The 22,835-nt window shown below is 29.7% G+C and overlaps 1 protein-coding gene across 1 annotated transcript in view; it reads right to left on the bottom strand.

Annotated features, from left to right (window-relative positions):
* LOC100162053 (BTB/POZ domain-containing protein 6) overlaps positions 1-22,489 on the bottom strand; it is a 32,257-nt gene extending 9,768 nt beyond the window's left edge. The window contains exon 1 of the mRNA XM_016808148.2: positions 21,738-22,489. Within this exon, the coding sequence (XP_016663637.1) occupies positions 21,738-22,473 (736 nt within the window). The 5' untranslated portion in view covers positions 22,474-22,489. The remainder of the gene's footprint in view (positions 1-21,737) is intronic.
* Positions 22,490-22,835: the final 346 nt, after the last annotated feature.

Here is a 22,835-nt window from a genome sequence, read left to right as displayed (position 1 = left end):
TCGCAATAGATATATATTTTATGTTTAAAAATTTAAAATATAAAATGTACAAAAATATTTCTCTTGAGGTTAATGTACCTACGTCAAATGAAGATAAAACTGATAGCCGATAGGTTAGATATAAATATATAATAATATTAAAATAACATTTAGTCGCGGTAAACAACAACTATTTAAACTGCAATGATGATAAATGACTCCAATGATGGACACATCATGTACCTACAACACAGAAATACATAATCGAGTACCTATATTATATTATTGTCCTACTTATACTTACAATAATCACTTTTTGTACAATTAAATTTATGAGATATGACTATATTTAGGATTGGTTTTATTAAAATATACACATATACTTATTAATAATTTACTAGGTAAAATATACTACCTAACCTAAGCGCTACCTAGATTTGGGGCGTGTTCATATTTCTTATACAAGTTTTCTTATTTATTACCTAAGTGATTATATGAGTTCATATTAAAATGTGTTTATTGAATTGTGCAGTGACAATACAACTGTTAAGTTTAATTACTTAATTTAAGATTCTGAGTAGAGAGATGTCGGATGAACGTGGTTTTACATTCCACAATTACTAAATTATTATTTTATATAGGTACTCAATGACATTTTCAAATTTAATCGAAAAAGTGTTGATAAATATTTTAGGTTTGGTAGAAAGTTTTTAAAATGCAATATAATATCCCGCGAATATATTTGCGAATTACTTTGTAATAAAATGTACATTTTTATTTTTAGATTCTGAGTGGAATGATTAATGTATTGATTTTACAATGATGTGTGTTTTATTATTTTTTTATTTTTGTGTCTGTCATCACGGTTTGGGGCAGTAAAAATGCTTCAATTTTCTTCAACAGTATCTTGTTTGATGGGAAAGTGAATCTAGTTGGTGCATTCGGGAGGTCAAAATTTGAAATTTCCAATTCGTAAAAATTTTTCTTTTTAAATCTAAGATTTGAAAATGTAATACAAGATTCCTCATAATATTGTCTACCTTTATCAACAAAAAAAAATGTCTACAAGAAAGTCAAATTAAATTTTTATGAGCGTTTGAAATTCATATTTTTACAACATTTGATATTCGCTCGATTTCTCATGCGACAATATTCTTATTTTATTGTTATTCAAAAACAAATGACTGTAGATATTTGAAAATTTCACTGAATGTTTATAATAGCAATTTCTATACATGATAACATTTTGAAAATAGGTTGACTCTTTTTGAGCTGTTTACGGACATTCTCAGTTATATATTCAATTTTTTTAGTTTTTTTTCTATAAATATCAATTAAGTTTTATCTGTTGGGTCAAAAAATGTAAAAATTTAATGCAAGGCTCCTGATATATTTTTACAATAGCAGTTGAAAAATATTAAAAATACATAGGCACAATTTTTTTTTATAAGCATTTGAAGTTCAAATTTTGACAAAATTTATCAAATTTAAAATTGAATAATTATTTTGTAATTAAAAATTCATAAAATGTTCAACTTTTATATCTAAGGATTGAAAATTTAAATCAAGATTCCACGTAAGTAGTTAATTCTGTTACCAAAGAATCTAAAAAATACATAAGCACAGTTTATTTTTACACTAATTTTAAGTTGAAATTTGGACGAAAATACATATAAAAAAACCTAGAATAACTATTTTAGTTATTTTGTTGTGATTATATAATATTATTCGTGGGTACTTGAAACTTCTAAAGTATACTATCATATATCTATGATAGTATCATGGTTTGTTGATGATGTATAACGCGTTATAAGTACCTAATATAGATATTGTGATATGATTAATTTGGAATTTATTATAGGTACCTAATATAATATTATGTCTTATACCTAGACTAACATACCGTCTCCGCTCAGAATCGTTTTTCTTATACAATGATATTATATCATTGAATTAAAATTTAATACCATCCATTATACAGTGACCCACTTGTAATTTACTGTACAGTAGAGCGACATCCACTTACCCACCCTTTTTTAGCTTAGGCTTTAAAATTTAATACAAGATTCCTCAAAATAGTAATATTAACTAAAACTTAAAAATTTAAAAAAAATATCTAAACACCATTTTTTAAATTGATATTTAAGCTCAAATGTTGATTTGAAAATTGGAATTTTATAAAAATGTATATTGAAAAAAAAAAACAAATGATTATTTAACAGTGCTAGTATCTTCTGTAGGTACTTCGGATAACATAGCGAAATCTATTGTTATGTAAAGTGCGAAGGTGGTTAGTTTTGACATTTAGGTGTTGGTCGAGAACTCTCAAATGTCATTAGGGTCCTTGTAGGTCAAAAAGCACACTATTATATTGTTAATTTGATGCTGTGATTATTCGAGACAACATGTAGGTGGGCACTACCAACTACATGGACCACTTAATAGTACCTATATATTATATTTTCTTTCAGTGGGCGATGGTTAAGTTAGTAATTATTTGTTAGTTGTTACACATTTTTAATCTGTGAGCAGCTGAAAGTAATAACTGATAAATATTAGATCCTATTTGAAATTAAATATGTGTAAAATAGTCAACACTTGACACATTTTGTTCATATAAGTTATGACTAGGAGTTAAACGATATAACAGGGAATTTTTCAATCAATTTTCACAACACTGCCAGGGCACAATTCAATACTACATTTTCACTTTTAAGTTGTAACACTAAAATACTATATGCCATTAACTATTGAAACTCTCAGACAATGACGACGGTCGGTGAAGTCATCATAAAGAATATTTATGTTTAGATTAGTTCTAGAATTATCAATATATTGTGTACCTATATCACACTATGAAATAAATTAATAAGGTCACTCAGTAAGTATCTACCAAGTACTACACAATTCGTTATAATAATAATATCGTCATACCGAGTAGGCGACATACATAATATATTATATATATACTTATAAAACTTCACATGCCTAACAAATTTAACATATACCTACGGTGATGTACCTACTACCCACCTATGTAAGTTTTTTTGTTATGTAAATGATGAACTTAGACAACTGGTTGACATTGAGAGAGAAGAAAGTAAAATTACCTAAATAATGAAAAAATAACTAATGAAAATAATAATTAAGGTAGGGCAGTGAATTTAATATAGCTGTTTTAAATTTTTTGTTTATGTTATATTACATGATTTGACGGGGATATTATGGATTTGGTCAAATTCGATAGCTATCTACTTAATAATTAAATATGATATTTTATTTTGTATAAACCTACAAAGGTGTCGATGGTAAACATTTTAACATTTATAGATATTTTTATCACACATAGATACATAATTGAAGTTTATCAGTAGATTCACTTTGAATTTACAATGGATAAAAAATATATTTAATATTGTCAATCAATATTTCATACAAATTACATATAAAAAAAGCTTTAAATGTGATTTATTTGATGTTTAAAAATTAATGATTCGAACAATAGGACTTTAAGGATTTGACTATATTATGAAAAGTTATATATTAAACCTTGTACCCATATTTATTTCACCCAAACAATTTATTATAAATTTACAAGTTCTGGTCATTATTATGGATTTTTTTTTTAAGAATTATTTATTTTTAAATCAGTCACACCTATTATTTTCTATTGACTTTGTTAATTGAAACTCGTAACTATATATGCATATTATTACTATATTTAATATAAGATACTTGTGCTTTAAACAAAATGGAAGTTATTCAATTATATGCAATTTATTAATATTAATAACTATTAACTAGGTGCCTACTTTAAAAATTGTATAAAAATTTATGAATAGTATGCAGTTTTCTATATTTTAATGTACCAGCTATAAATAGTTTTTAACCATGTTTTTACAGATAGACAAGTACAACATTATAGTACACTATTTTTTTTTATATGCTCAAAGTTTATTCGCAATCGATTCAGAGAAGGTCAATTAATATTATTATCTATGTAAGCATTTAGGTACCTATTTATAATTATACTTTTTATTGTAATATTTAAGAATGAGTGTTAGTGTGTTACCGCTTATTTTTGACAATTATATACTATTAAGTATTAATTATAGTAATATATCATCTCTATAAATTATAAATTGTAATATAGCACACTATAAGTACCTGTGTTGGAAGATGTGTAATTTTTTATAATTTTTTATTTTAAATAAAATTACTACCTACTCATATACTTACTATAATTTCCCAGCTTGCTATTTATATTTAAATATCATAGTTCATAAATTAAATAATTTTTAATATTTATATATTACCCAATTATAGTATTATAATAAATAATTTATTTGTATTTATTTAAATTTGTGATCGATCCCAATTAGTTCAGAGCGAAGGTCGCCGAAAACGAAAAAAAATATCAAGATAAATTATCGTGATATTATAGTCACTAATAATACTCTATTGGTATATAGATTTCGAATGTGTGCGCTCTTTTTATCAGAGGTTCGAAAATCATAAAATAAAATTGATAAATATATAATATTATGTACGCGTTATTATCACGTATTTTATTATATTTTAATAATTTAAAATAATATTTTTCGGTATATTATTGTATAATTGTTTTTATCATGGTCGTATTTTACCCATACCTGGCTATGGTTAATGAGGGTTATTTAAATTTTCTGGACATAACCCAATTCCCGTGCAATTTGCATTCATAAAGAAAATACAGCAATAGGTAGGTATAATTTTATTTAATTAATTATCCAAATAGAGTATGAAATATATGCGCATACAATATAATATATTATGCATGTTAGGACCACGGATCATATATTAAAAAAAGATAATTTAATTACGATATTAACACTATTATAGGCCCATGGACGAATAAACATGTTACGATTTATGGTGTAAGTATCTACTACTATACTGTGTACCAGGTTCCTATTATTACAGATTCTAGTATTATTTTCATGCATTTATTTGCTGGTGCGTTCGTTTTGCCAGTGGCGTATTGAGGCTGGGACCCTCAAGGCATGTCCAACTCGGGGGAGCCACAGAATCTTTATCATTAGGTACATTAAAAAAAAATACTGAACATTTTTTTTTTATTTAAATTATACTTATGTTGAATATAATTTGTTTGAAACACGAAAAAAAGTGTAGATCGGTGGAGCTTAGTATCTAGTACCTATATATTATTTAATTATATACATCACTGGTTTTTCAATTATAAAAATAAATTAGGTTCCTATATTAAAAAATCAATGCTTGTACGTAGTAATTGTAGCACAGCTCCAAGAATATTATTTCTAAGGCAGCCAGTCATGTAGGCTTCCAAGGGCCACCAAGTTTTTTGCAAAGCCACTGCGTTTTGTCAATGGTTATAACAATGTAATATAATATATAATATTATAATGTACTTGTATTATATTATTATCATAAGTATTTTGTTTAGAAAAATTTTCCTTGTCTACAAATAAAGGATGCGATCTTCAGCATTTATCTGATATATTATATAATTTCACGTCACGTATATAAACAGTCATCGAAAACAAACACGCACGTCAACAGTTATAGATGATATTATTATGTTGTAATACATTTTAAATCGGATATATCTCAAGGGTTTACTTGACAATGTACGCATTTTTTGGGATTCTGGAAACGATATTACGTGAACATTTTTTATAAGTATTTTCTTCTCTAAGGTCAATATCGTATATTTTTTACAAACGTAATTTTGATCGTATTTTATTTTATTTTAATTTATTTAATTTGTTGTATCGAATTTCGACATTTTGGTTTACAGATTAAGCTACATGAAACAAACTTATATATATCGCAATTCGTACTATGTCGTATTCGTATACGAATACAGTAGCGCGCGTACTTACGGAAAACACTGCGCTGCTAAAATGTTGGTTAACCTCATACTACTACTATTACTATTACTACAACTAGTTAGTAACTATACTACTACTACTATTACTATAACTGTACTACTACTACTATAATAATAATAATAATAATAATAACAATAATAATAAATGTTTAATAATATTATAAAGTTTTACTGTGACCTGGTTACTGCGATTTACTAGTTTGGCGTGGAGTTTATTTCATATTTATAAACGAATGCAATTTTTCCTTGATTTATCATTACTTATAATTACTTATACATCGTATAGGCACCTACCTATATTGAATTATTTATATTAGCGTCTAATATTTTAATTTGTAGTATAACTATAACATTGAGTAAAATATATATATTAATATGTAGATGGCAAACTATATTCATTTCTTGGATATACATACCTAATATAGGTTTCATGAGCGTTTTATATAAATATAAAATAAATTAATTTGAATAATTTACCGAAACAGTTTATATATTATATTATTATGTAACATACCTCAACGCAATAGTGGGTACCTATTATTATTGTCATTATGTACAATTACCTACTTTTTTTTTTTATCAGTTTCTGGCTTCGAGAGACAATTTTTTTATCACGCGCCGTAGGTAGTTCAATTTTTTTTCTTGACAAAGTGATATTTTGAGTTGGGCCTATTCGTACAGACTTGCTGGCACGTACTTGTAATATTATATAAATACCTAGTGTTTGCGAAATACGTCGATAATATAGCGTATTGTTATTATATTATACAACATACCCTACTGTCCTATTATGAGGATAATAATATAATTTCGTCGGTCGCGTCGAATATTTCGGAGGAAGCGTGTCGGATCGTAACACAATGCGAGCGGAAGAAAATTTTTAGCCGATTATGCCGCGTATCGAACACGGCCAGTGTGGCGATTGCGGAATGTGTTCCGTCCCGATCCAACGCACAGGCGCCTATGGCCTATATTATGTCGACTAAACGGTCGGGCTGCGATTTATTAAAAATCACATAATCTCGATGTCGATGGTTTTGATTTACAAATCTGAAGGCGCTGTTCCGAGATTAAATAACATATTATTTACCCTGATTTTCAGGTGCACACGCAAAGTTAGGTAACTACATAGGCTATAATAGTGTAATATAACATCATCATCATACCCCTATCTATAATGCGATTTCGATATAAATTGCGATATGAGTTATTTTGATATGGGCATGCGGTACACCGCACCGACGTACAACAATAATATTATATTACCTATAAATCATTTTTATTAATCGAAAAGTTCGACCCGTTTCATTTTCTATATCGAAATATATTTAATACATCATCATATTATAAGTTATTATTTTTCCTTACACCGTCGTCGGTCGGTGTATATATATCGGCGGGCCCCGTGGAAATGTCCTATCTGCAGCCAGTGCGTAAACAAACATCGGCCCGCAGCTTCCTATCGTATTTATTTATCCGAGAATTCCGCATAGGTATACGCATGTCCGTGTGTATATATATATTTATATACACGAAATGTGCGTTGTTGGAAATAATGTTTGTTCATATTTTTGTTTATGTACCATACTCAAATACCTATACCGACTTTCAATCACCGCTGTCGAGCTGAAAAGAAATCACGAGCGCTGAGAGCACGCCCACACGCATAAATATTATAATATTTTCTGGCTTAGCCGCGATGTAGGAGTAATATGCTGCAATGTTGCCATAGCAATATACCTATTAATGGTAATATTAGATATTATATATTATATATATTATATTTTTTTTATCGTATAACAGTCAATAAAAGTTATATTTCATGTTCACGCGATTAAATAATATCTACAGAATGTCTGCGGGAGATGAAACCAAAGTGATACTAAAACATCCCTGTGCACATCCACTACTGCAGCAGTGCTTATACCATACTCCGCGAATCGGCAATCGCAAAAGCGGATAACTATGTAATAATAATCTGATTATGATACACAAAATCAAAGGTGTAAACGTCTCCTTTACGTGTGGGACGTATTTAATTTAAAAAAAATAATTAACACAGTTTAATTTTAATGGCTTTTTTAAGATTCAATTTTCAGCGAATTTAATCCAAATAGTGTGTAACTTTTTACGATTTTCCACTCTATAGCAATTCACAGTATCTAAACGCGTTCCTGTATCTTCCATTCCGTTCACAAGGCGTAAAGTTGTATTTTTACTATTTTTTAGTCTGGTATTGCTACATGTATTTGATATTGGAACTACATCGAGATGCTATAACTGCTTATATTTTACTGTATAATATATACCTATATAATATATATATACTTATCCATTTTCATATTACTCATTACTACATATTATATTGCACCCTATATGGCTATATTACGCCTTTAGAGTCGACTTTTGACGACTCCTCGTATGATAGAGAGAAATGGAGAGGTTTTGCGATGGCAGCAATGGCACTTAATGGACCGCGATAAGCTGAAGAAGAAGAAGAAGATATTATGCCTTTAATTTATTTATTTTCGATAAGTCTTTAGAAAAACCGTTTCACATATTAAAAAAAGATTGCACTGCATAAAGTAATAAATGTAATACACATCATCAATCTAACACATTGAGAAATATTTGTTCAGGTAAACAAATTGCATATAAATTGATATAATTATATAATATAGTAATTATAATAATGCACATACAGAAAATTATAAATACTAATTGCATATTCACAATTACGTTACAAACTTAATTTGAATGTATAATTTAGTCTTTGTTAGCTACAAATAGAAATAATGACGGTAAGCCAATAAATTAATAATGATATTAATATTTTGGTATTAGGGATAAAATATAGGGGTTGACTAATTTTCATAGATCAATGGCAAATAATAATGGTTTTCTACTAAAATTTAAGTTATTACATTACTATTTGTAAATGTGTATAATATAACCAACTACAGTATAGACATATGGCTATGAATATTATGATACTTATTGTAGTCTTATAAATGTATAAGCAACATTGTGTAAATGTAAGCAGTGACAAACATTAATAACTTCATCATTAAGTATTTTAGCACTAAATAGTTATATAAGCTTTAAACTTTAAGTAACGTGCAATACTTCTCTCTCGTAAACTCTAATATCAATTAATAATAATTAAGGAAATAACTGAACGAATTTGATGAAATGCCAAATTATATATTTTTTTTACTGAAAATGGCTGAAGCCTGGAGGAAACTTATCGTGACGCATACCAATAAATATATATTAATGTTGACTTATCTAATTATAAGTATTTTAGAAGTTTAATGGTTCTTATATTTTAATGTACCACATTTAAAATCAAGTAATCAAGTTTATTTTTCAAATATAGGTAGGATCCATCTATCGTGCGGTGTATCCAACAGTATAATTATTTTTAATAGTACAAATATAAATATATTTTTGATGATTTTGCCCGCCCGAAAGAGTTATATATTTTTATAATCAGATCTGTATCTGCTTACATAGTATACGTCATAATGTACAACCTTCGAGAACTACGATAAATTATATGGGAAATCGATTCTAAAATGGGACGTACACAATTATAGGTGGCAAAAAAAACAACACTATGGGTTATTTTAATATCGCAAAATTTATATTGGTGTTTGCATTGTAATTTGTTGTGCACACGACACATTAGGCATATTATAATAGTATAACATAATGATTATCGTCAGGTACTTATAGGTATACAACGCGCTATGACGTCAGCATCCCGCAGACATTTACTATTTATATACTCTAACCTACATTTTTTTTAAACATTTTTTATCTGTTCATAATTTTATTATTATTACTGAGACATAAATCCCAGGTCAATGTTTGCGAACGCCATGCTTATTGCTACCACTTACCGGCAATGAGTGGGTAGGTACGAGTGCATAAAATTGCGTAATGTTTGCAATTGTAGCACGCGATTCGGGTATACCATGTGTATACATATATAAATTACCTATACAACTATTGCTTCACATATCTCTGTAAATACTTGTAATATGTGGGTACAGCATATTATTTATTTGATTTTTATTCAGACATTTGTCCCGAAAGAAAGGAGTTATCCTCTATAGTCTGAAAGTCGGTATGAAACACGCGCGCGTTGGCCGATTTGACCACGAAAACGTAGGAACAGGTTTGGTATAATAATGGTATCGTGTGAGGAGGGTAAGCGGTGTAACCTAATTACGGCATCGATTTGACAAGCGTATGGTTAACGGCAACCAGCCATCGTTTTTTATTCCGATAATCGCGACTCTGCGCACTGTCAGTTTTGCACGTCTACACGTATTTTACGCGGTCTGCGGGTATATATTTTATATTAAATTACGCATACGTATATACTGTACCTATATAGGTACGATGACCAACAGGCACGTGAAAATGTTGTGTGAAGGGTGGGAGGTTGAAGTCTCCGCGATTTTAGCTCAACGCAATAGTTAATAAATATACGTTATACCTACACTTAGAGTTTCAACGAAATTGCGAAATTTCCTGACGATTTTCATCGAATTTAGTCATGTTTCACAGTCATAGGCATGTGTTTTATTGAGACGTTATTGCAACGTGTGCAACAAACGTAGGTATATACAAAATAATATTATAATAAGTATATTATTGCGTCTGCGGTATATACGTTGCATGCCATATAATACCATATAATATATATTATGTACCGCAATGCTAATCGAAGACAATAATGCCACCGAAAAAAAATGAGATCGAAATCACCGAATTCCTACATAGACTGTGGACGGTGACATAATGCCAGACGAGACTTCGATAGTTTTTATGTGAATACGTTTAATTCGATTTCATCACCGGTCAGTTATTGACCAACGCGCTCAACGTCCATTTTTATAATACTTTGTCCTTGTAAATAGGTACCTACCTCTACCTAATGACGACGAGCTGATTTTCTAGTGGAATGTTATTTTAAGTGGACACCGAACGCGGTCCTAAAATCGCAGCAAATTTGCGCTCAGCAGCACCAATTATATAATATGTTATTGCCAGTTGGTTTTTATGTGAGAATTAATTCACCTATTATCAGACTTCGAGGTATAGGAATATATTATCTTGGACACCTCATAGGATCTTATCGATATTTAGTTTTTAACCTAATGAGTTACAACTCCTTTTAAGAGTTATGACTATTTATAAATATTTACATTTTATTAGGTACTACAGGTATGTAAAATTATTACAAGCTTAAAATTCTCATAACTGGATTTAAAATTCAAATAATATAAATAAAAGCATACAAGATATTGTCATAGACAATATTCTTATCTTTAAATTTGAACATTTAAAGCTTACAATACAGATGCCGAACTTATATTTGCAACTATTATATTTTGTAATGTGATTTGTATAATGTGCTTCACGAATTCATACATTGATGATTGATACATATACGTCTCTACATTCTACATGTTTAAAATAGTATGTATAAAATGTAAGTACGTGTGAGCACCTACAGAACCAATATTATATTGATAATATTGATTGAATTTTTTAAAATGTTTTTACAATTATAGTTATTAATGATTATACCATAATATATAAAATATTTAAACAAATACCAAATATGAAATAATAATAATAATCTATTGTAACAATGTATGAATATGAAACATGTCAAACTATACAACAGGTTATTATGAAATTAAGAGTTGACTGAAGAATGTTGTTTATTTGTATAACTCGTATAATTGCACACAATGTTAACCAATTAATAATTCATGCTAAAAAATTAAACAGACAAGATTTATCGAATGGACCGTTCAAAATGTCGAGTCCACTGTATGGCCTTCGCATATAACAATGACGATAGCGGTAATAAATACTTTTGCTCTCATTTTTGAGAGTTCACTATAACTGTCACAGCAATAATTAATTTTATAACCTACTTATGCTCTAAAAGTTTATAATATAGTGCATTCGAGTTTTAGATTTCGGGAGATCAGAGTAAATTCGAGTAATCATTGTACGTAAAAAACGAATTTGACTGTTCAAAACAGTGTTAGTATTTGCGTATATTATGTTCACATATACTATACTACACATATATGAAATAGACTGTTAACAATAATATAAAATAAAGTGTTTAAAAATATAACAATAAAATATAGACACACAATATTTGCAAATAACAATCATATTACGAAAACAAAAAAAAAAAACAACCTAACTGAATAATACAGCTGAACACTAACTCTCATTTCGACCATAAGTATATACATATATATAGTAGCGTAAAGTATATTTTTTATTATATACATTTGAACTATTCATCATTATCGTATTAAAAAAACGATTTTGATGCAGTTTAAAGTTTAAATTCAGTGAAATGCTGTTAACCTATTTAGTATTTTTCATAGTTTGTCTTTATACTTTTTCCTTACGCTCAGACTCGATGTATAATATATTATATCGACAGGGTTGGACAAATGTATTTTACTAACAGAAAAAAGTAAAAAGAAGATCAATGTATGTTTTGTTTATCTATAATATTCTAAAAATGAATTCATCAAAATCAAAACACTGTACTCGCTCCAGCAATTCAACTTGTATAATCGTAGTCAAAATTTCCCAGTTTTCCAAAAAGATGTAATATCCAAAAACTGTATAAACAATATGAACATTTTTATTAATTTATAGTTTTCTACGTTCAGTTTTATAATTCAACCCCACTTAAACGATATTGATATCTCCGTCAAAGATTATTGACACCATATTTAAATATTTATTAAGGTTCAAGGTAGACTGTAGAGTAAGCATGTCGGTCGTTATGTAATGTATAATTTATTTCATAGAGCTCGAAACCACATATCTTTTTCATCATCTCAGCATCGAAATTGCAATTTGCTGTGCAGTTTTATTTTGTTGAATTTCTAATAACTAGAAATCACATATTCATTTTGAAATAACCACTTTATTGAACGAACTATAATCAAAAGTAACAGTGAAAGATTTAATAGCTTATAATGATTTTTGCTCGTAGAATAACAATTTTAAAACGTAGACAATTTTTTAAAATTTACGCTATAAAACGATTATTCAAATTGATTTATAATGTGTGTGATATTTTGAATATATTATAAAGTATATTAGAGGAAAATTGATAACTATATAAATAAAAATATTACGTATTTATATTTATGTTTTATATGTGTATTATATTTCTATACCTATTTACTTTTAAACGTTTACAGTGAAATAATTCTTACGTTTTACTCATCACTATAGTCACTATAGTATACTGAGTGGTGTTGTTTGCGGGGTTGTAGTTGTTCAAGACTGGCAAGGTAACTATTTATTTTAACTGACTGAAGTTAATTTAAAGTTAAAAGTTACCATTTAGCTTTTGTTTACTTCTACAATTTTAAAGTTAATATTACAAAAGAACATTATTTAATTTAAAACGTTATAGTTGACCAATAGGAACAAGTTTAATTAGAAGTGTATTCGGTGAAATCATATTTGAAAGCCTTAAGTTGTGAAGATACAGATAGTATACAATAATAATAACAATACGTTAAAGTAACATCGTAAAAACAAACATTTGTATAAAAGATAAGAATCTTGTGAGAAGAAGGGTTCAAAATAACTTCCTAGGGGTGTCAGTTTATTTTAATGGATAAACGTAGAAACTAAATAGATTAAGCATAACCATTCAAATATTGATCGACACTTATTAGTTATAATAGGATACTAAAATTACCATGCCGGATAATTAAAAATACGGACAAGACGTAGGCACAAAGATAGAATTGTTCGTGCAGTTTAATGCCACATAATTGTTATAAATCAAACTCTTTTAAAAAAAAGTATAAAACGAAATATTTGAAGTTGAATTGTTCTTCTGAAGAGTTAATATTAATTCAACCCGTTAAAATCCAGCTTTTATATTATTGTCATTAGAACCTTGTTTTTAATTACACTGTTTAAGCGAGAGAGAGAGAGAGTCTCAACGATCATTGAAGTTACTGGTTTGCTTTAATGCTGTTTACTCTAATACGATAGCTGGTGACAATGAACTGAATATTATAATATTTTACGATCGGAGAATAACCTGAAAAATATCCAAGTGGGTCAGTGGTTGTATATTCAGGCCCTACCGTATAATAAGGCAGTCAAATCAATATATGATCTGCGTATATTGTTCACTGGTTTTATTCACGAATCATAAATAAGGTTCATAAGCAACCGAGTTTACAATAACAATCAAACAACACATTATATGCGTGAAAATGATAAATTAATGTCATAATATTAAATTGAACAATAATAATACTATTTAATAAAAATAATAATTATGTGATCAAATACCGACGATTGATATTTGCAAACTCAAAAACGTTGGATCTTATTTTCGAATTTATTTCCAAATACTTTCAATATCACATTGGTGAATGACCCAATATGTCAATTGATAATAACTGATTGTACGTATATCGTATTTCTATGCGATTCGTTCTATTGAAACCAACAGCTGACGATCTAAATATTATAGGGAGTAGGTACTTATATTATTATATGCTGTTTATGGTATACAAAATGGAATACATAATAATGCATAGGATTTAAATTTAATGCATACCGAAATTTTACCTCTAGTATTTGAGTGACGTTTAATATTTGACTTGGCGAGTCAATGCATTATTTGCCTTTGGTAAATACGTGTATTGATTGATAATAGGTACCTACAGCATAATATTCTATCCATATTTACGAATGGGTCAACAACGCAAAACTATATAGGTAGTAGACTGCAGTAAATTCATTAAACGAGTTTTTAACGTCTTATTAAATATAACTCGTTCAAGAGTTCTCGAAACGTATATTTATATATGATTTGTATTTGAATAATCGATTCCCGAGAACATCATACGAAAACGAATCAAGTGCTCTGCAATGATGTTGATATATTTGAATACCTACAGAACAACACACAGTATCCAAACGACTGAGATTTTGCCGGAAAATCCATAATATTATGTAACCAACGATTTGTGCAGTTCACTAAACTGAAACTAATTTAATCTTCATATTTGGCTATGCACAATGCGTTGAAATTCAAAAATTAATGGTACTATCCTAATAATAAAAATATATTATAATATTATATTATATAGTTTGTGTTACTTTAATTCGATTTTGCAATATAATAATATTATATTGTGATTTTTTGGATTAATACATTTTTGTCCGTTTTGTGCTGACATATTAAAAAAGGTGGGCAAGTGGATGTCGCTCTGCTGTATAGTAGGTTACAAGTGGGTCACTGTATAATGGATAAACTCAACATAATTAGGTAATTTTCGTGATTTTTCCATATTTTGTCAATTTTTGAACTTTAAATGCTAATAAAAAAAAACTGTGACTAAGGATTTTTAATATTTTTCAAATGCCATTGTTATAATATAGTAGGAGCCTTGTATTAAATTTTCAAGTATTTTTACTCAACAAATAAAGTTTTATTGACTTTTCATAGAAAAAAAAACTAATTAAATTGGAAACTGAAATTGTCCGTAAACAGCTCAAAACAAATAAAAATATTTTGAAAATTTTTTCATGTATAGAAAATGGAAATATAAACAACCATCGAAAATTTCATGTATCTACAGTCATTCGTTTTAAAGTTACACCAAAAACCAAAATCAATTTTCTCGAAAACAGATTTTGCGTAAAAATTCCCGTTTTTCCTTAATTTTTCTTTTGTTTTTCACAGCGCTTTTGAAAACTATTGGAAATTTCAAATTTTGACCTCCCGAATGCACCAACTAGATTCACTTTCCCATCAAACAAGATACTGTTGAAGAAAATTGAAGCAGTTTTACTGCACCAAACCGTGATGACAGACACAAAAATAAAAAAATTAAAAAATTAAAAAATAAATAAAAAATAAAAATAAAAAAACACACATCATTGTAAAATCAATACATTCATCGTTCCACTCAGAATCTAATAATTAATTAAGCTTGAAAGTAATACACGATGCCTAGTTAAAATGACCTAGAGGCTTTGGTGTATTTCATTGAGTTTTAGTTGAATAAATAAGCATTTTTGTATTAATATGAGATGGTGTTTAATTTAACGGCAAATAACAGTAGATCATTTTGAGTTATACTATTATAATAATGTATCGATAGTGATTATGATTTATGACTAATTATTAAATTATGTAAAATAGTGTCGTGGGTTCTTATTTACATTTAGCAAACTGAACTAATTATCAACATGGATTGTATTACCAACTTTCGTAATATTTTGCTGGATAAGAACATTTAAAACTCAAAATAATAATCCTGATTTGGTATGCGTATTCGACAGGGTAAACATCATAAATTGTCAATATATTAAAAATTATGTTACTTAATAACCAAAAATAATTATTGAAAATTGAAATCCATCACTCTTATACATTTATGATAAATTATAGGTATAGGAATTTATTGGTATCAAATATAATATACCCACTTGACTAAACATCGTATTTTTTTTTATTATTTCAACATATTTTATACAGTTCCCCGTTAGGTTAATTAGAAAATGTGATAATTAACAATTGTAATTTTTAGACTTCATGGTAGGTACACTGCAATCATTTTGATGATCACACTATGACATTATCTATAGTGAAATGTTAGCTAACAAATAAGACACTATAAAGGACAAAGAAATCCATGCATCCAAATAATTCATGTAATTATGCTGTTTAAATTTTTTTAAATCAAACAGTCTAAGTAATTAATTCTACACGATAAACTTAACTGCATTTTAAGGTGTTTACCTATGTAAAATGTTAAAATATTGCACTTGATTGACATGATTAAAAAAATTCTCCCGGAGACGGCACTTTGAAATTCAAATGTATCATATTATACTAGGTATGCAGTGTAACGTAAGGTCCTTTTTTTTTTAAATTTAAAAAATGATAAACACTTAATTAAAAATAGATACTTACAAATTATTTAGTGATACATAATGTAACACTGGTGTAGCCAGGATTTTTCTTTGGGGTGGGGAAGAGGCTGATAACGGTAACTATGGGGTCTCCCATAAGTTAAACATATTGATGCCGAGGTTTCATTATAGGTTCCAGTTGGCAGTAACTGTAGGTACTGTAACTTTCATAAACCATAGAAATAATTTTTAATTTTCTTAAACTCTTTTATATCTCCCCCAAGCCACTGTAATATACGGTCTTAATGAATACAATTGTAAAGAATCGGTATAAAATGTTTTTTTTATTCGGAATAATAATATTCTGTTCAATATTTACCACCCACTTGATATTGATACTGGATATAGGATATGTTAATCATAAACGTGAAAATGTTATTAAAACACAAATTAAATATATCTGTTTACGTATATAGAGTATTACTCAATACGTATACAATTACAGGAAATCAAATATTTCTAAAAATATAAATAAAAACAAGTTTAGTAGAAACATCACTACCTATAGGTACAACTAGTAAAGAAGAAATTAAAATGCATATTAAATATAAATATATAAATATACATTATTTTTTGTGCTTCAATCTTTAACTTTGTGTGTGGTTTATGGTAAGAAACTCTAAGTAATTTTTTAAAAAAATTAGAAAAACATACAAAAAACCGCGGTAAAATGGAAATATTTACGCATCACCAGTTTTAGTCCGAATTTATTTTGTTTTTTTTTTTTTGTTGTAAGTAATTCAAAAAATATGATAATTGCATAATATATAATTTTTTTTTAAGCACAATGTTAAAATTTTGACGACTGAATATTTTAAAATAACGTATTTTCCTTATTTAAAATTAATTACTTTGTAAAGATCTTAAAGACCTGACTTTTCGCCATCACGTATATTATTATATCCCATTCATAGTGCAATTTTTAAAATACTTAAAAGTACACAAAATAACCACAGACCTACTCAAACTATTTTGCGGTACAACGGTTTTGACATTATATATTAGACACAACGTATTTGTGAAAAAATTACTACAACCTACCAAGTTAAGAAAATAATAATAATATAAACAGGTATAGTGTAACACTGTAACATAATTTATTCTTAGAAATAGACACTGATTCACCCGTTCCTCACGCACAGAATTGTTTTTCTTACAGATACCAACAATAATTTATTGTTGAATTTAAATTTAACTAGTTCATTACAGCGACGTGACCTATTCAATAACGTCCACAAGATATCTACTATACAGAAATTTGAGCGAGTTCTCTGTTTTCCAAATATGTAGTTGTCATATCTAGTTGTTCATAATTATTAACATTAAATTAAAAAAAGCATAGTAGCTAGTACTTATATTTTTATTAAAACCCAAATCGACTAATCTGTAAATTGATTAAAAATGTATGCTTAATGTGTCTAAAATTGCGTACATCGTCAGTCAACACCAATTAAATTAGTTGGTAGGAACTACCTACCTAAGTAATTATACTTTCCATTAAAACAAAATTATATTTTTATATTTTGCAATGTGTCTACTAATTTATTTATTTTATTGCACTACACTTTATTTAGACTGTGGTTTTGAATATGATTTTCAGTTTTAAATATTTTAGATTTGAATTTTGTACAAAATCAAATACAATATTTTATTTTGTTTTATTAGTACCTACAACTTATGTTTGATTGAAAATGGATTGAATTCTGAATTTGGGTACAAATGGTATGAGTTATCAAGTTAAACTTATATTTTTTTTAACTAGTATAGGATATTATATTTATTTATTCAGTTATTGTTTATTTTTAATTTTCAAAACAGCAAACCTTACATTGGTGTTTTAGAAATTTTTTGTTGACAATTTTTAGGTTGATAAAAAGGTACAAAAAGTTTTAAGTGTTTAGCACTTTTATTATAAATAAAAAAATTATTATTTAGATGGTACCTTTGAATAAGTTATTTTTAACGTATTCAATAGTTTCCTTAACCGTAAAGAAAACTACGAAATGGTGAAAACTGTGATAACTATTGAATAAATCTAAGCAAGCTTAAATTTTCAACTAAGCTTGAATATAATCATTTTATAATTCAGTGGCTTATACATATTTGAATTTATATAATAATTCATAATAATACGCCACTGTAATTGGGCTTCGAAGTGTGCAAACATTCTGATGTCTTGTGCTCTTTTTTAACACCACGCGAATTATTTTATTTTATAACTTATCGTATAAAAACTATAAAGGTTTTAAGTATTTCTTCGTATGCAATATTAAAATATCTATTTTAATAACCTTTGTTTAATATTCTGTGCTTAGTCGTACTATTATTTATTATACTATAATATGCCTTAGAAGTACTCTGACCTTTCTGACTATAATTTTTACGATGAAAATATCATATATTAATAAGAACCACAGTTCACACAACAATATTATGCAAATTAATTTATTAAATAATAATCAATTCGTTTAATCTTTATACCTATTGTATTGATCAAATAATGCATGTTTTTTTTGTTTTACATATAAGTAATTAATGCTTATTTTGTAGCGTATTGACTAAATTACTCCTTGATCAAGATTTTTCTTGAATCTAATGTAAATGAGGTGTCGACTTTTTTAACATTAAAATGATTGTCAATGAATATTTATAATATAAAGTTGCGTACATTCAATTTTTTTATGACGGGTGGGGGAGGGGGGGTAAAATTATATACGTATGCTTATCGAAGTGCTTCACGCAACACAATGAGTTCTTTCATAGTTAAAATATTCAGAGTTTTGTATATATTAATCATAATGATGTTTATATTTTTCATTCTAACCATTTCAGAACTGAGTTTTATTTTATTTTTTGTCCTTGAAGGGGGGGGGGAGATTTATCCCAACCCCATCACCATACATTTGTACGCTACTGATATTATAGGTATATCCTCTATATTCCTTTATTAATGAAATATTTTAATGTAAATATTGGTAAGTTTAGTAAAAAAAATCATTTGTATTATGTAAACATATAGCTTATTATTTATTGTTAATATATGTATACTATTCTTAACTGTTTGCACTTCATAGTAATTTGTTTTTTCACAGTAGACGGTCAAAACGAACCATGACAAATGTCAATAGATAAATAGAAAATGATTCCAATATGCATTTTATATATCGTAACCATGAATGCGTAGTCCGTAGACGAACGATAGACTTAAAAAAATATATAAATCATATACCATATACCAACACGTAGTTTACTATAACTGCACAACGCTTCACAAACAATATTAAACGGTGTAGTCTACTCTGGCAATAATTTAAAATTCGTCATATTATTAGCGCTTACATTATTATTATTATATATACGACAAAAGACGGTCGGAAAAAAATCGTTTAGTTTTTTTTTTACACAATATAATAATAATATTATAATATCGCGTGTGACCTACTGGTCTGTTTTCGGGTCTTTGAAAATATGATGGTCGTCGATAGATTATTGTTTATCGATAGTCGCACACGCGTTACATACGAATATTATGTGTGCGCCGAGAATAATAACATGGCAATAATACTAAAGTATAACGGACCAACTACAATAATAGGGTCGACGATATGGTGGAATTTGTTCGCTTCTATATATTATACCGCAGTGATGTTTTATCGACAGCGGCTCACCAGAGGTAACCAGGTAACCAATTAATATTTTTAGAAGGCCACATAAGGAATCTTTAAATTATTCACTGGCTATCAAAATAGCAGAAGTCTGTTGAAAACAATGAACGAAAATTAAAAATTTATACCTAACTCTAGAACGTATAATATAATCGGATTTTCCTTTTTTTTCCTTGTGCGAGCCAGATGAAATTTATCCGTGGGCTGCCATTTTGTGACAACTTTACCATAATATATTATTATACAATATTGGAGGTCACCAATTAATATTTTTGAAGAGCCACATTAGGAATCTTTAAAATCGTTTAGCGGACCATCAAAATTGCTGACATCAGTAAAAACAAATGAAAAAAAAATGATATATTATTTTAACTCTAGAACGTACTTATAATATTACATATTTAATATTTTTTACATATTTTTCGGTGGGCCGGTATTTGGTGACCCCTGTAGCCCTAATATAATACGCAACGAGAGTAATACTCAATAAACGCTATGGATTCGGAGCTAACGCATATGCCAGGGCGCGTCAAACCTTGTAAAAGGTTAAGTACAGTTTTAGACAAAAAGAATAGCAAGACTACTAACCAAACGGTTTGGTTGTTGCATAATAATATTAATAAGTGAATTTCCGACGACGATTACCTATAATGAGCAGATTTTCCAGTTTCGCAATCTACACAGTACCTACATACACGCCAACCCCGACATAATCAGTTTGGATTTTAATCATCGTTATGCAAAATTCATTGCCAATAGCCAGTGCAATAATTAGTGGTGCTTGATTATTATTTAAACAACATTACATCATCTCAATGATTATAATATAATGGTTTTTTACATAGATAGATGTACTCATTGCGAAAAGATTAAAAAATTAAAAACCAATTAGCAGTTGGAAATTCTGAAGATTATTCGAGAGAATTAATATTTAAGTATATCTACTCGTAATATCGACAGTTTAAAAACCGAAGACTTTTGTCATTAAAAAATGTGTTTAAAATGATCATCAAAACTTAATTGTTTGCGTCGTAAAACGTTTGTCAATAACAAAATATCTACGAAACACAAAGTGCATCGACGGGACGGAGTAAATGCACGTACTGCAGCTTGCACAGTTGCACCCGGAAAACGACGACCTCGCGAGAACTATCGCAACGTACCTCTGCAACTGCCGGTGTCGTCGGCCACTTCGGCGATGTCGGTGCAGCTGTTGCGTCGGCGGCCGGTCACGCTGCTCCAGGGGCTGTTGGCGCCGCTGTTGTAACAGCTACCACCGCTGTTGTAACTGCTACCGCAGCCGGAACTGCTGCGACGGCTCCGTGGTTCGCCGGTGGACGGGGTGCGCGAGAACCGGCGGCCGGTCATGTAGGCGAACGGTTCGTCGTCCGACTCGCTGTACCCGTCGTCCGTGTCGTCCTCGTCCATGCCGCGGAACTGGTCGTTGTCCGGCGACAACGACGACACCGACGCGGGGGACACCGAGTCGGGCGACGCGGACGATGACGAAGACGAAGACGACGACGACGACGCGACACACAGCGCCCGGTTTGACAGTCGGCCGTCGGTCGGCGACCGCGGCGACGACGGCAGAGATCCTATGGTCACTGGTCGGACTGCACGCTCTCGGTCCCGTGGTTCGCGCCGTTCCCGCTGCAGCTGGTCCGGTTCCGGCGGAAATCCCTGCTGCGCCTGGAACAGTTCGTCCAGGATGCCCACGCTGCGCGCCACGGGTTCGTGCAGGTTGACCGCCACCAGCTGACCGCACTTGTACAAGAACAGCAACCAGATGTCCGGCTGGGCCGTCAGACACCGCACAATGTACCGGCCCAGTTTCAACACGTCCCGCGATGAACGTTGCGTCGCCGGCTGCATGTCATCCGGCCGCGCGCACAACATCGACGCGATTGAACGTGCTGGCGAACACCGGCGGCCGCGGCTCACCGGGCCCGCCGCCGCCGCCGCCGCCGTCCGACCGATTTCTCAAGGTAGACCGCCTCGACGCGATATCCCCCCTCAGCCACCCGCGCACGACGGTCCGCCCGCGCCGCCGTCTATTTCGGCGGATATTATGTAAATAACAATAATCACAATAGTAACCTAACCTAACCGTATAGTGTATACCTACTATGAGTTTAATAGTATGCCCGCGCTTGAACAATCACTATTACCGGTTTTTTTTTTGTTTGGGCTGTCATTCAATGATGACGAGAACAGCGTCAATAATAATAATAATAATAATAACAATAGTAGTAGTAATA

The sequence above is a fragment of the Acyrthosiphon pisum genome, chromosome A1 (assembly GCF_005508785.2).
Source record: "Acyrthosiphon pisum isolate AL4f chromosome A1, pea_aphid_22Mar2018_4r6ur, whole genome shotgun sequence".
Lineage (NCBI taxonomy): Eukaryota > Metazoa > Arthropoda > Insecta > Hemiptera > Aphididae > Acyrthosiphon > Acyrthosiphon pisum.
Note: the sequence above shows the minus strand (reverse complement) of the source record. Positions and strands in the feature narration are given on the sequence as shown.